At 34.7% G+C, this 15466-nt stretch overlaps 1 protein-coding gene across 1 annotated transcript in view; it reads right to left on the bottom strand.

Annotated features, from left to right (window-relative positions):
- Positions 1 to 1839: 1839 nt before the first annotated feature.
- Positions 1840 to 15466, bottom strand: part of LOC143394652 (uncharacterized) — a 38336-nt gene continuing 24709 nt past the window's right edge. The window contains exons 5-9 of the mRNA XM_076849323.1: positions 13353 to 13664; positions 12042 to 12242; positions 6466 to 6675; positions 5256 to 5471; positions 1840 to 2001 (exon numbers count right to left, since the gene is read on the bottom strand). Coding sequence (XP_076705438.1) covers positions 1840 to 2001; positions 5256 to 5471; positions 6466 to 6675; positions 12042 to 12242; positions 13353 to 13664 — 1101 coding nt within the window. The remainder of the gene's footprint in view (positions 2002 to 5255; positions 5472 to 6465; positions 6676 to 12041; positions 12243 to 13352; positions 13665 to 15466) is intronic.

The raw sequence follows: 15466 nt of genomic DNA, 5'->3' as shown, positions 1-15466 counted from the left end.
GGTAACCTAGGAAATTAATTAACTGTTTTCCCAAGTAATTTTATCAATTTTTATACTTAGGAAGCTTTGATAAAAATAACTGAGCTGGAACCTCTAATAGGACTAGAAAAAAGAAAGTTTATTAGGTGATTCTGATGCATCTTGAGAACCAGTTATCTAAACACTTATGTCTACATCTGTCCTTGAAGAATAATGTGCAGTGATTTGGATAGAAAGCATTTCTAGAAAAAATTGTCCCAGATATTTGAAGGGTAACTCTCCCTAACTTGCTCAGAATTAACATAGTTAACACTTTTTACAATCCCTCTTCTATGAATAGCCAGTTCCTGTTCCATGCAGGGTGTACCCCGCATTTTCTCTTTTGCTAGACCAAGAATATTACTCCCCACCCCCATATACTGGGATTAAACCAAGGATCAAGGAAATTCTTCAGAGGAAGGATAAGCAAGTTTTTTATGTTCCAGCCATGTATCCTAAAGTCCAGGGAAAGAGTGCCTTATTCCTCAGGTTTGCACGTCAGCTTCCTTGGTAAGGACACCAACTGATGGGCCTCACTTGGCAGTAAATTTACAAAAGTTCTGGGCAGTTTTTATCACAAAGATGTTATCAAAAGAAACAAAGTGATCAAATGTTGAAATTATAAACTACTTGAAGCTAGTGCTCATGTACTTTCCTGATAAATGTCAAATATCACTGTTTCCCCTTAAATTTTGAAATATTTCAACTAAGAATACAAGTTTCTGATTCACATTCTGCTTAAAATCCTGTAATTCTTGAAGTATATCAAGATTCCTTGGCATACAGTTTGAGAGTCACAACTATGACGATTTAGAAGTTGATTCTCATTTTTCCTTAAATGGGTATTTTATATAATCATTTTCTTCCAAAGTGCTACTTCTGTAAGGTCCAATATAACCTGATCCCTCCCATGCTAAGGAGCCCTCCAAAACTAAGCCAAACAGGAGACCCTTTGCAGTGACCACAACAGACATTGAATCCCACATGCTTGTTCAGATTCTGACCTGTTCCCACAGAGGACATATTGGGTAAATCTAAGACCACCTTGGAAGATGAACAATTTCCTACTTTAAATGAAATATATTAGAAATTATACTATTTTTAAAAAGCCCATAAACTTAGAAATCAGCCTACCATTAGGGAAACACTGACAGACACTATTAAATGTTAGGAAAATAAAAACCAATGTAGTCTATTGCCTGACAAGAATTGTCAAAGACTTTCCTACCCCTCAACATTTCATATTTGCTATTCATACTCTGTTAATAAAATGTATAAGATAGATTCAAATTACAGAATTTAACTTTACCTGGATTCTTAAGGGGGATTTTATTTTTAGTTGTAGATGGACACAATACTTTATTTACTTATTTTTTAAGTGGTGCTGAGGATCAAACCTAGTGCCTCACACATGCTAGGCAATCACTATACCACTTAGCTACAGCCACAGCCATAGCCCCTCTTTAAAGGGGATTTTTTTAACCCAATAACTTGTTCATTCTAGAAACAGACTGTTAACTATGAATATAAATATTTCAACTAAGAATACAAGTTTCTGATTCGAATTCTGCTAAAAATACAGCTAGTGATTAAAGGTCATTAGAAAATTGTTATGTATTACAAAGTAGCAATCCAAACTAGACTATAATAAAGGTATTGAACAAGATTATTTACAAAGACATGTTAAGTGCCAAACATCACAGAAGAGACTTAAGTAAAATTTTTCCACTGCATTTTATTCATGATACAGCATATTCAAGATGCCGTAGGAAACAGCTGTATCTGCTCAGTTCTTGGCAGCAATTAAAAGGCAGAACTTGTTTATTCATTATCTTGTCCAGTCTCACAATCAGAAGCAATCTTTGATTTGTTAGATATTTCATAAACTTGTATAATAAGCTTTAACTGATTGATGATTTCTTTGTCTGCTGTTTTCATGTCAAATCCCAACATCTTCAAAATAGTTTCTCGAAAGTCACCAAGCTATAAAGAACCACCCACAAAAATCAAGATATGTCATTAGTTTCAGTTACCAATTTATTTTGCACAATGAAATTAATATTAGAAATTTGGTCTTATTCAGCTTTTCTTTTTAAATGTAATATATGCTACATTCAAATGGTAGTTTAAAGCTAGAAAATTAGTCTCTTCTATTCCAATAATTCTTTAAAATTTCCTTTATATTTTTCTTATGTTTACACTTTAGTAGATTAGACCTATTTTTTTTACATCTTAATGTTTTTCACCCATAAGGCAATTAAATTTTGTTGCTGCTGTTGTTTGAGATGGGGATTTTACTATGTTGCCCAGGATGGCCTCCAACCCTTGGGCTCAAGTGATCCTCCAGCCTCTGCCTCTTAAGGAACTGGGACAACATATGCACAACCACACTTTTTAGACTTCTGGTGTGCTTTATGATAATAGAAGTCCCTTAAATATATATCCATCCATCCTCCAAAAGCCACAGTGATCTAGAAAGAGCACAAAAAAAAAAAAAAAAACCACCCATAAGGGGCTAGGGATGTGGCTCAAGTGGTAGCGCGCTCGCCTAGCATGTGTGAGGCACTGGGTTCAATTCTCAGCAGCACCACATAAAAAATAAAATAAAGATATTGTGTCCACCTAAAACTAAAAAACAAACAAAAAAAATCACCCATAAATCCAACTTAAAACAACAGCCTTCAATCTGCATTGAGTGGAAATGAATATCCTAAACTAGTAGGGGCAGCTCTAGAGGAGGGTGCTACTCGTTTCCACCGCTGTAGAACACAGATAGCCTTACCCCCAGGAAATGGAATAGTTCTCAAATGGGGAAATACAGAGAATAAATCTGAAACCTGATAGTGAGGAAGGAAAAGAAAGAGGCCTGAAAGCATAAAGACCAGAAATGGCAGTTCTAGAGGGCAAGGGGAGGTTGGAGAGTTTGGAAGGGTGAAGTGTTTCTTAGTGGCTTGGTAATAAAGGAAAATGAAGAACTAAACAATGAAATTAAGAGACATATACAAACAGGAGAGTATGGCAGAATCATACATCACACAAATTCCTACCCCCAAAATAAAAGACTTGTTCTAGTGAACTTCAAAAACTGCATCTACCACCTCAACAAAAGAAGGCGGTATTGAGTTAAGAAACCTAGTAAGTAAACCCAACCTACAGCTACTAAAGAAGAAATATGAAAACCAGGACAATTAAAAGGATTTCAAATTGAACAGATAAATGGCAAATTAATATCCATAGAGAATTGCTTTAGGAAGAGTCAGGTGGAGTGGCACACGCTATAATCCCAACAACTTGGTAGGCTGAGGATAGGAGGATTCCAAGTTTCAGGCCAGCCTCAGCAACTTAGTGAGAACCTGTCTCAAAATAAAAAGGCCTGGGGATGTAGCTCAGTAGTAAAGCTCGCTTGGGTTCAATCCTCAGTTCTCCCTCAAAAATAATTGCTTTAAGAATAAGCAGTATTGGGGCTGGGGATGTGGCTCAAGCGGTGGTGCACTCGCCTGGCATGCGTGTGGCCCAGGTTCGATCCTCAGCACTACATACAGACAAAGATGTTGTATCCGCCGATAACTAAAAAATAAATATTAAAATTCTCTCTCTCTCTCTCTCTCTCCTCTCTCACTCTATCTTAAAAAAAAAAAAAGAATAAGCAGTATTATCAAAACTGTTTAGGTGATGAAAATATGCCCCCCCCAAAAAAAAAAAACAGTCACAAAGCACAGGAAACATGTTTGACACAAAACCCTGAAGTGAATTAAATCTTAATTAAATGAGGATTTGCAGACATGGAAAACAACAACACCTTTCTTTGAATTATACATTTAATAATTCAGAATAAAACCATGTCCAAGATGTCTAATGAATACAGAAGATATGATCATTGAAATCAGGCAAGAATAACAGAAAATCTTTTCAGAAATGAGGCGTGAACTACAAAGTGACCAAAGGAGGGCCGGGGTTGTGGCTCGGTGGTAGAGCACTTGCCTAGCATGTGGTGAGGCACTGGGTTCAATCCCTGGCACATTAAAAAAAAAAAAAAAAAAAGTGACTAAAAGGGAATAGACTTTACTGAAAATATAAGGGGCATTGAAAAGAGGGATAAAAACAACATAGAAAATGAATATGCAGGGGCTGGAATTGTGGCTCAGCAGTAGAGCGCTCGCCTGGCATGCACAGGGCCCTGGGTTCGATCCTCAGCACCACATAAAAATAAATGAATGGAATAAAGGTATTGTGTCCAACTACAACTAAAAAAAATAAAAAGAAAAGAAAATGAATATGCAGAAAATAGAGGGAAAGAGACAAAGATGCAGAGAGAGAGAGAAAGAAGAGAAAACACTAATCTTATGACTTTGGTGTTTTTGTTTTTTTGTTTTTTAATCAAAACAGGGTCTCAGTAAGTTGGTTAGGGCCTTGCTAAGTTTCCAAGGCTGGCTTTGAACTTGTGATCCTCCTGTCCCAGCCTCCTGAGTCTGCTTTGAGCATATCATCAAGAATTTCGAAAAGTTTCAAATTTTTTAAGCAACTAATATGGAGATGTGACATATACTTTAAGAGTGGCCCAAAATGATCAGTTAGCCTTTTAAAAAAATATTTGCCTTGTAGTGAAGCCATGGGATTGGATCCCAAGCACTGAAAAGAAAAGGAACAAGAAAAAGAAAAAAAAAAGGAAGGAAGAGAAAAGGAAACAAATTTGCTTTATAAGTATAGTGAAAAATCTAAGCAAGTTTAGAAGTCTCATTCTATTCTAGAATGTGACACAAACAATAACATACATGGTTTCATCTGAGCTTCCATTCTCTAACATGACCCTATCCTCCAAACTAAAATAATCACATATCCCATTCCTAAGCCAATGTGGGATTCTCCAGGGAGAAACACTTGATTTAAACTGGCCCAATAAGATCCCTTCTGGAATTTTTCTCTCCCATCACAAGAACTAAATATGAAACTCCATGGCTGTCATTGACCATGTTTCCTGTCATAGGAAAAAAAAAAAACACAACACTGGTAGTCAGACAAACTGTCACACAGATGCCAAGAAGACAGTGAAAAAGGTCCTGTAAAGTGCCCGGTGCTAGTCCTGGGGCCTAGGTTCATCTCTGACTTCACAGAGATTAGTTTAACCTGTTTTTGATACCATAAGTAAATAAATTCTGTTTTGTCTAAGTTAGTGTAAGCTGAGGTGGGTGTGTTTATCATTCCAACTAAATTAACTTTAATATATATAATAAGAAAACCTCTTGTTCTTGTCCTGACACTTCAAGCGCGTTCTTGGCTATGGAGAGCTCAGGAGTGACAGTGTCTAACATCTGACGGGCCTTCTCTTTGTCTGATCTTGCCTCTTGCTCTGCAGAGTCGGATGTAGTTTTCAAATCATCTATATTCATAACTACCTTCTCCTTCATTGTTTCAACTTTTGTTAAAGATTGCCTGAGCTTCATAATTGTTTTGTCCTATGAGAGGGTAAAATGTGGATGAAAGAGAGGAGATGACTGTGAGTTGATCTCCTATAAAAAACAGACAGGCTTGATAACTCGTGTTTTTTTTTTTTCCCATCTCTCTTTGAAAAGAGTTATGATTATGACTTAGATCTGAAATTTCCTCCAAAATCTCATGTGTTGAAGGGTGTCTCATCACATATCCAAAAACAATAGAGCCAAGTGATCCTAGACTGAAACCTCTGAAATCATAAGCCAAAATAAATCTTTTTCTCTTTTTTTTAAGTTGATTATCTCTGGTATTTTGTCACCGCAATGAAAAGTTGATGACCACATTTGGAAAAGAGAAACAGTCCACAATTTTTCAATTAAGAGGCATTTTTACCATTCACGATCATTTAGCATTTATATAAACTGAATTCATGGATTTAAAGAAGCTTAACACATTTTCATGTCCTTAAAGGTCTTACAGCCTACATTAAACAAATACAGAAATGGATAAAATAATTGGTTCTACAGTAAGAAAAATATTAGTGATAAAATAGCATATCAGTTGATCAATTATTTAGTGTGTATTTGACTTAACTCACAATCTACTTTTGATATAGGAAAACTGAATCTAGCTCCAAAGAAGAGAAAAAAAATATCCATTAACCCAATAAGAAACTACAATAAAACTAAAACAAAAAGAAGCAAGGGATTTAAAATCATAACATTCAGAATACCAGTTACCTTTGAGAAATAGGGAGGAGGATACCTGGGGGCTTCAGTGGGATTGGTAACATTCTGTTTTCTAAAATGATTGATGGATTCACAGGCATCCAATTTTATTTTCCTATAGTAATACATATTATAGAATAACATATTATATATTAATGTTACATATTATTCTTTTTGTATATAAAATTATTTTAATTTATTTGTTCTTTAAAAAGTTCAATGAGAGCTATATGAGTTAAATGGACCAAAACTTTTATGAATTTTTGAAAACTTCATTTCCTTTACTTACTTTAAGGACATTTATTTTTGTCAGTTGAGTTTTCATATTTTTATTTGATAATTTCAAATCACTGAGCTGTTTCTGAAGTTTCTGAATTTTCTCCTCCAATATTGGTGTTGTAATAATCTGTAAATTTTGCCGAATATTCAACAACATCTCTAATTGTTTGAACTTCTTGTTATGCTTATCTACTTGAGAATTCGGAGTTCTGAAGTTTTCCTTTGCAGAAATTAACAGTATTGAAATAAATAATTGGCTTTAAAATGTTCTATACTAGCATGATACCAATCTATTCTAGAACAATAAACTGTAGACTTAATAATATTTACATAAGTAAAATATCTTTTCAACATAAATACATATTATTAGGAGACTAAAATGCTACAATAAAAGTGATGTCTATTGCTATCAAGGGTAACAGTTAAACAGACAATTTGTAAATACTTAGCAATAGTGTAGATTAATTCTTCTTTTCTAGGGATGTATTCTAAGAAAATAATGAGTATTTGTATAAAGATTCATGTACAGAGATATTATTTACTACTCTATATTCATAATGAAAAATAAAAGAAATACAAGTGTCAGGAAAATTACATATGGTAATAATACGTTCCCTAGAAATTGTTTAAAAATATTTATTAAAAGAAAATAATAATATATAGTTAAATGAAAGAAACAGGATTAAGAAAAACTATGCTTATCTCAGTTGTTAAAAATATGCACTGAGGAGCTGGGGCTGTAGCTCAATAATAGAGCACTTACCTCTCATGTGTGGGGCACTGGGTTTGATCCTCAGTACCAAATAAAAATAAATACAGGTATTGTGTCCATCTAAAACTAAGAAAATATTTTTTAAAAAATGCATGAAGAGCCAGGCATGGTGACACACTCCTGTGAGTCCAGTGACTCAGAAGATTGAAACAGGAGATTGCAAGTTCAAAGCCAACCTTAGCAACTTAGTGAGGCCCTGAGTAACTTAGTGAGACACTGTCTCTAAATAAAAAATAAAAATGGCTGGGGATGTGGCTCAGTGGCAAAATACCCCTGGGTTCACTTCCCAGTACCAAACAAACAAACCAGACAAAAATAATATGTATGGAAAGTAATCAAAAGAAAACATTATAATATGATATATGATAACACCAGTTATTTCCAAATGGTGGAATTACTGGTGATTTTGGTCTTATTCTTTTCCTATTTTGTGCTTTATAAATCTTTAAAGTGCACATGAATTAATTTTATTATGAGAAAAAAATAGTTATTTAAAATATCTTGACAAATGTAGCAAAAGTATTAAAACATTCAAAGAAACAAAATAGATAACACTGGATAACAAAAATAAGAATAGCACATTTTTCTCAATAACAACACAGGAGCCCCAAAGATAATTAGAAGAATTAATGTTTTCTAATCTCTGTGTGAACTCAATTATCAATCAAATGTGAAGATTTTTTTTAAAGACCTTTTTATTTATGCAAGTACTCAAAGAAAAAGTATCTTTCCCACGGTATCATTTCTTAGGAAGTTATTGGAGGATGTATCCAAGCAAAATGAGAAAGTAAACCAAAAAAAAAAAAAAAAAAAAGAAGAAGAAGAAGAAGAAGATATGAGATTCAGAGATTAGAGAAGAAAAGTCACAGGATCACAGCTGGGTCCAGACCCATAGAGTAAAAATCAAGATCCCCAGTCTTAAGGAAGAAAATGAAAATTTTGAGAGAGAGGGGAAAAAATGTCATATTTTTATAGACTAGTGGATAATATTTAAGGGAAAAAAACAAATGAATGTTGAAAATTACACATATGAAAACACAAGGAAGGTATATTCACTCTAAGGAAAAGTGCAATGCAAGAAAGGACATGTAACAAGAACATAGTACTTTGTAACTTTTGTAAATATGTAGTTGTCATAGTGAAGTAAATATTGATTATGGATCTCTCCCCAAATATCAATATATCAACTATATTTGGGAAATAGCTAGATGGGAAAGTGGTATAAGAGAGATAAAACTTTAATATGAAATCAACAGATAATGTCTGAAATAGAAAATTCAAGATGTAGTAGTATAAAATTATTTAGGGAAATGAAGGTACTACCAGAAGCAACAATCAAAAGAGTTAAAAATAAACACAGCCCTTGTTCTATCTTGTCTCCAGGGAAGTCTGGAATTCTTGTACTGCATTTTGGTCAAAAGAGGAGTTAAGCATACTAAATAGTAAAATTGTCTATGTACTTTTTATAGTCTGTTTAAATATCCCCAGGAGAAATCCTGTTATTAAAAATGTATGGACTAAAAAAAAACAAAAAACAAAAAACACAGCCTTGTCCTACATTTCACTTAATGGCAGATGAAGAATTAGTTCCACAGAACACATTTAAAAGAACAACAAATGAGATGGATTCAAACTAAAAAGCTTCTTCTCAGCAAAGGAAACTATCAATAACGTGAAGAGAGAGCCCACAGAGTGGGAGAACATCTCTATTACATGCACATCAGATAGAGCACTAATCTGCAGGATATATAAAAAACTCTAAAATCTTAATACCCCAAAACCAACCCAATCAATAAGTGGATTAAGGAACTGAGCAGACACTTCTCAGAAGATATAAAAACAATCAACAAATATATGAAAAATGTTCAACATCTCTAGCAATTAGAGAAATGCATATCAAAACTACTGTAAGATTTCATCTCATTTCCAGTCAGAATGGCAATTATCAAGAATACACTCAACAATAAATGCTGGCGAGGATGTGAGGGGAAAGGCACACTCATACATTGCTGGTGGCACTGCAAATTGGTGTAACCACTCTGGAAAGCAGTATGGAGATTCCTTAGAAAACCTAGAATGAGGATTGGAGTTGTGGCTCAGTGGCAGAGTACTCGCTTAGCATGTGTGAGGCACTGGGTTCGATCCTCAGCAACACATAAATATAAAAAATAAAGATATTGTATAAGTAAAAGTAAAAAATAAATATTAAAAAAAAACCTATAATGAAACCACCATTTGACCCAGTCATCCCACTCCTTCCTTGGTCTATACCCAAAGGACTTAAAATCAGCATACTATAATGACACAGCCACATCAATGTTTATAGAGGCTCAATTCACAATAGCTAAACTGTGGAACCAACCTAGATGCGCTTCAAAAGATGAATGGATAAAGAAACTGTGGTATATGTACACAATGGAATATTACTCAGCATTAAAAGAGAATAAAATTATGGCATTTGCAGGTAAATGGATAGAGTTGGAAAACATCATCATGCTAAGCAAAGTAAACCAATCCCCAAAACCAAAGGCCAAATGTTCTCTCTGATAAGTGGATGCTGATCCTTAATGGGGGGAGGGAGAATGGGAAAAATGGAGGCAAAATGGAGGCACTTTGGATTAGGTAAAGGGGAGAGGAGGAGGGGAAGGGGCATGGGGGTAGGTTAGAGAGTGGAATGAAACAGACTCATTACCCTAGGTAAATGTATGATTGCACAAATGGTGCGACTCTACATCATGTACAACCAGAGAAATGAAAGGTCTGAGGAAGTGGCTCAATGGTAAAGCATCTTGGGTTCAATTTCTAGTACCCATAAATAAATAAATATTAATATACTGATGGGTCACTTTTTCAGATATTAATAATCTACATATTTATAATTTTGGTGATTGACATTGTTTGTTAATTTAGTATGTTTCATTTGCAGATCTTATTTCATATTCCCCATTAGGATTTTGCAATGTTCTTCATATAAGTCCTGTATGTTTCTGGTACAATTTATTCTTGGTTAATACAAAGAATGCTTGTATACACAATTGGTTACTGATAAGAAAGAGGAAGAAAGAGGGATGAAAAATTATTATTTTTTCTTAAAATCTTTTAACATGATTAAAAGGGTTGTGGAAATCATATGTTATTAGCTCCCCCCACACACACTTTACTGGGAATTGAAACCTAGGGTACCCTATCATTAAGCTATATCCCTAGCCTTTTCATTTTTTATTTGAGACAGGGTCTCACTAAGTTGATGAGGCTGGCCCTTGAACTTGCGATCCTTCTGCCTCAGCATCCTGAGTAGCTAGGATTCCAGGCACGTGCAACTACGCCTGGATTGCATATTCTTAAATTTCAATATAGCATTTAAAATAATTTTGTGTGGAAATGAATCATTATCAGTCACATACGTAAGAGCAGAGATAGAAGCTGCACTCATCTTTGAATTCTATGGAATATGTCTTTTTTCCCCCAGTACTGGGTTTGAACCCAGATGTAGTTTGCCATTGAGCTGTATCCCCAGTTTTTTTATTTTGGTTTTTGTTTTGTCTTTTTTTTTTTCCCCTAAGATAGGGTCTTGCTAAATTGCTGAAGCTAGTTTCAATTTGCAATTCTCCAGTCTCAGCTTCTTTAGAGGTAAAGTTGTACACAGATGGGATTATAGGTGTGTACCACTGTACTGGTTTATGGGTATTTTTTTTTAAACACGATTTCCTAAAGTGCTGGAAGAAAAACTTAGAGCTCCAGCCAGAGGTATAGCTCAATGGTAGAAGGCTTGCCTACCATCCAGCACTGCAAAATGAAAAAAAAAAAAAAAAAAAGAGTTCCATAAATATTGGATTGGAGCTGAGGACATAGCTCAGTGATAGAGTGCTTACTTAGCATACTTGAGGGCCTTGGTTCAATCCTCAGCACCACAAAAATTTAAAAATTAAAAAAAATGTACATATATGTGCATATATATATATATATATATATATATATATATATATATGTACATTCGATGCATGAATGGGTTGAAAGGCCAACTGAGTCATTAGTAAATAAGTGAGTGATATTACACCTTAAGCCACAGCAATTATAGAAATAGTATAAAATAGGTTAAGGTTCGACAGGTAATTCAGTGAAGAGATAGCAAAATAGAAACAGGACTTCCTGAAAACAAATTGAATTGCAACCTACTCGTGTCCATCCCACTTTTAGGACTGCCTTTTTCCTTATACATTCAGGGAAACAGAAATTGGAGAAGATAACAGTTTATATAGTAATTATTCAAGGAATATCATCAATGCACCTCACTGACACTCATCATATTTAGCTGTCACAGAGCCTGAAATTCTACCATTAGAGAATCATTCCTTGGCATTCCTTTCCTTCTAATTCTCTTCTAAAAGTGTATTAAGGGGCTGGGGATGTGGCTCAAGTGGTAGTGCGGTTCGATCCTCAGCACCACATACAAACAAAGATGTTGTGTCCGCCAAAAACTAAAAAATAAATATTAAAAAAAATTCTCTCTCTCTCTCACCTCTCTCTTTAAAAAAAATAATAAAATAAAAGTGTATTAAGATATTTATTAACATATCTGTCATAATAAACATCAAATATGTGCACAGTAAGGAAATGGAGATATGGAAAGAGGAGAGGCTTTTTGATAAAATCAAAACCTTCAAGGATCTATAGCAAATCCTTCCCTTTTCCATTAGGAGAAGTATATATAGTATGAATAGCTTTAAACATTAAATAATGTTAAAGTCATTAATAAAATAAAATATGATCATTTCCTTTATCAAAGAAATGCCTATGCTTCAGTATATTCTTACTTTATTCCTGTCCAAGTCTGATTTCCTTTGAAAAAAGTCATTGATACCAATGTTTCCATCTAGACGTTTCAAGGGTTTTTTTTGTTCCCTATAATTTTCTCCACCCTGAGGTGATTCTTGAGCAGTTTCTTCATAAATCTGATGCAGCTGTTCCAATTGCTTAGTGAGCATCTGAATTTCCTGCTGTAGGCCTTCCGTTCTCTTTTTAAAAAAAGGAGATATTTTTCAAAAACTTCCTGATGATCCATGCTTTCTGCATCATTTCAAAACTGTATGTTCTAATTACATTGATTTTGTGATGACATTAAATTACAAAATAGATGAATAGGGAAGCCTTTTAAGAGGTACTTTTAAGAGATTTTTAGTACTGAGGAAATTGTATAGTGAATTTTAAGTGTGCAGAGTTTTTTGGTTTTGCTTTTTTTAAAATGGATGGGGTTGGAATATAATTCAGTGGTAGAGTGCTTGCCTAGCATGCACAATGCCCTGAGTTTAATCCTCAGCACTGCCACTGTCCCTGTGTCCACCCCCAAAAAACCCAAAATTGGAACACAGATTATTGTGCAGTAGGTTTCACTAACACATTGAATTTAAGAAATACTTATCATCAGCTGAATTCCAGGGTGAGGAATCACAAAATTTTACTAAAATGATTTGGACACGGACAAGAAGATATATCCACATGAACATGTTGATTCAGTCTTTTGATAGACTTGACCAGTAAATTAAACTAACTGATCTGAAATTTATTTATGAATGTGTTTTTGATACTGGGACAGAACCAAGGGCCTCATGCATGCTAAGCACATGCTCTACCAGTAAGCTACACCTCAGACCTGACAAGTTGTTTAACTGACCAACTAAACTAACCAGTGTTGGAGCATTATGAAAATACTATCTTCCCATAGCAATATTTTTAAGTTAATATTTATTGAACTTATACCAAACTGTACTAAGCATTTACCATGTATTAACCAATTCAATCCTTTCAACCACTCTGTGAGATAGGAACTATACCCCTCTCCACCATTTTACAGATGAAATGGAGGCACAGAGATAATAAGTAATCTGCCCAGGATCACACAGCTAGCTAAGGGCAGAGCTGGGATTCATAGCAGGCCTCTGTGCTCTTAGTGACTATGCTATACTTTTTCCAATGTCATAAGATGACCTATTTCTCTTCTTTCACTATGGAAATACTAATCAAAATTACAACTCAGAGCCATACAGTATACTAAATTAGATAATAGCAAAGTCTATATCTTAAAAGAATCAAATAGGAAAAAATAACTTTTCTTTTGATGTACTTACAGATTTCCAAGAGAGTTCATTTTCACTGATTTCCAGTATCCTTTCTTTCACAGCTTCCTCTGTGGCTGGTATGGGAACAATGCTATCACTCAGAAGAGTAGACAATTGACTGAGGAAATTTTGATATTGAGATTGTGCGGTTTCAGTTTCCCATCCGCATGAATATGGCTGTCTGTCTAACTCTGGTGCTTGTTTATCCTCTTGTATCAAATCTTGTTGACATCCATCCCAAATTTTCTGCTTGTGCTTTGGTTCTTCAGTATGAAAAATGTCTCTCTCAAAGTTGTTGGCCAGAAAAGCTTCGGTCTTATCCTAAATATGCACACAAGTTAAACTTCTCACTTGACATTAAATACAGAGACTTCTATTTTCCTTCTTTTGAACTACAAAATATAGTAGTAGCACAAAACTTCAGGAGACCCTCAAGAGAAAGAATTAAGACTCACAAGAGAAACTTGAGCATATATTCAAAATAACAAATGGGAACAGCAAAAGTAGAAATTAAGCTTAAAGAAGCAGCTAACCAAAAATCCCCAGTTGATGAAGGTAGAAAAAATTGAGCTAAAAAAGTGTAGAAGGAATGATAGGAATGTGAAAAAAAAATCATCATCATCATTTTGTAACTCCTAATGTAATAACTGATCTAAGCAAGAATCAGCAATGATGGGCTAGGATTGTGGCTCAGTGGCAGAGTGCTTGCCTCACAAGTATGAGGCATTGGGTTCGATCTTCAGCACCATATGAAAATAAATAAAATAAAGGTATTGTGCCCATCTACAACTAAAAAAAAATTTTTTTAAATCATCAATGAATGCTAAGACCATTAGTGAAAAGTTGGCAGAGAATTGAATATTTTCCTAAAGAGTTGTGATTATCAAATATAATTTAATAAAAACAACCTTGATAACATGAGAATATAAATGAAAGTCATATTTCTTTTCCCTAATCTTTCCTTTATGCTCCTGTAGTCATTCTGCTTCCATTGTAAACATGACAGGAAAAAAAATTACTGTAAACATGACAGGAAAAAAAATTACAGATAATGTATGTACCTCTTTCCCTTACCTCCCACAACAGAATTCCACCTTATAACTTCAACAAGACTTTCTTCCCACCTTCCTGTCACCTTCAGTTCTGGGAGCTAAGTAAGCAAGTTCAGTTTCTGGGCTTTTTCAAGAAAGAGAAATTCAAGAAGAGCAAGAATTGCGGAAGTAATGGTGGGTTTGTATCACTAAAAGATTAGGAAGAAACAGCCACAGGAATAAAGACTAAGGGAAGAAAAGGTCAAAACTGCATGAACTGCATGAACTTTGACTCTGAGAGTTTTTCAGAAATGTGTGAGTTTTACAACAATATTTGAGAGAGAAAGAGAGAGAGAGAGAGAGAGAGAGAGAGAGAGAGAGAGAGAGACTGTGAATTCTAAATTACTTGAGGGGGCAAATAAAGAATACTTCAAAATACTTTGAAAGTAGTTGCTGAATTTTTTTTAATGAAACTCCTCCCATTAATCAGATCGTATAGGATCTTGTCTTACATTCAGATTTAAACATTTTAATTTATTTATTTACTACTAGATAGAGAACCCAGGGACACTTTACACTGAGCTACATCTCCAGCCCTTTTTATTTTTTATTTTGAGACAGAGTTTCATCAAGTTATTGAGGCTGACCTCAAAGTTGGGATCCTTCTGTCTCAGCCTCCTGAGTAACTGGGGGGGAAGTTAAGGTGTGTGCCACCATGCCAGGTTCTAGATTCACATTATATAATATACTAAGGATTTCACAATAAACTTTCACCACTTCCTGGACAACATCTGGCTCCCCTTCTTTTCCTTCAGACTTCTACAATACCTTCAACTCACCCTATCAATCACTGTCTACCTAAAGCCCAGGCTCACTTCCTTCCTCTAAACCCAACTTACATCATCATTCTAGATGTCAATGACCAATGGAGATGACCCACCAATTTAGCTTCATGATTCCTGTGCCCCAGTGACCTTCACTTCTATTCTCCTCTTCAACCATCTACACTCAGATGCACTAAGCCAGATTTTGTCAGCCGCAGGTACTAATCCATACCAGAAATTTAAACTCCAATATTTTGGAGGCTAGGAG

Source organism: Callospermophilus lateralis, chromosome 3 (assembly GCF_048772815.1).
Source record: "Callospermophilus lateralis isolate mCalLat2 chromosome 3, mCalLat2.hap1, whole genome shotgun sequence".
NCBI classification, from domain to species: domain Eukaryota; kingdom Metazoa; phylum Chordata; class Mammalia; order Rodentia; family Sciuridae; genus Callospermophilus; species Callospermophilus lateralis.
This window is presented reverse-complemented; position numbering and strand designations above follow the sequence as displayed.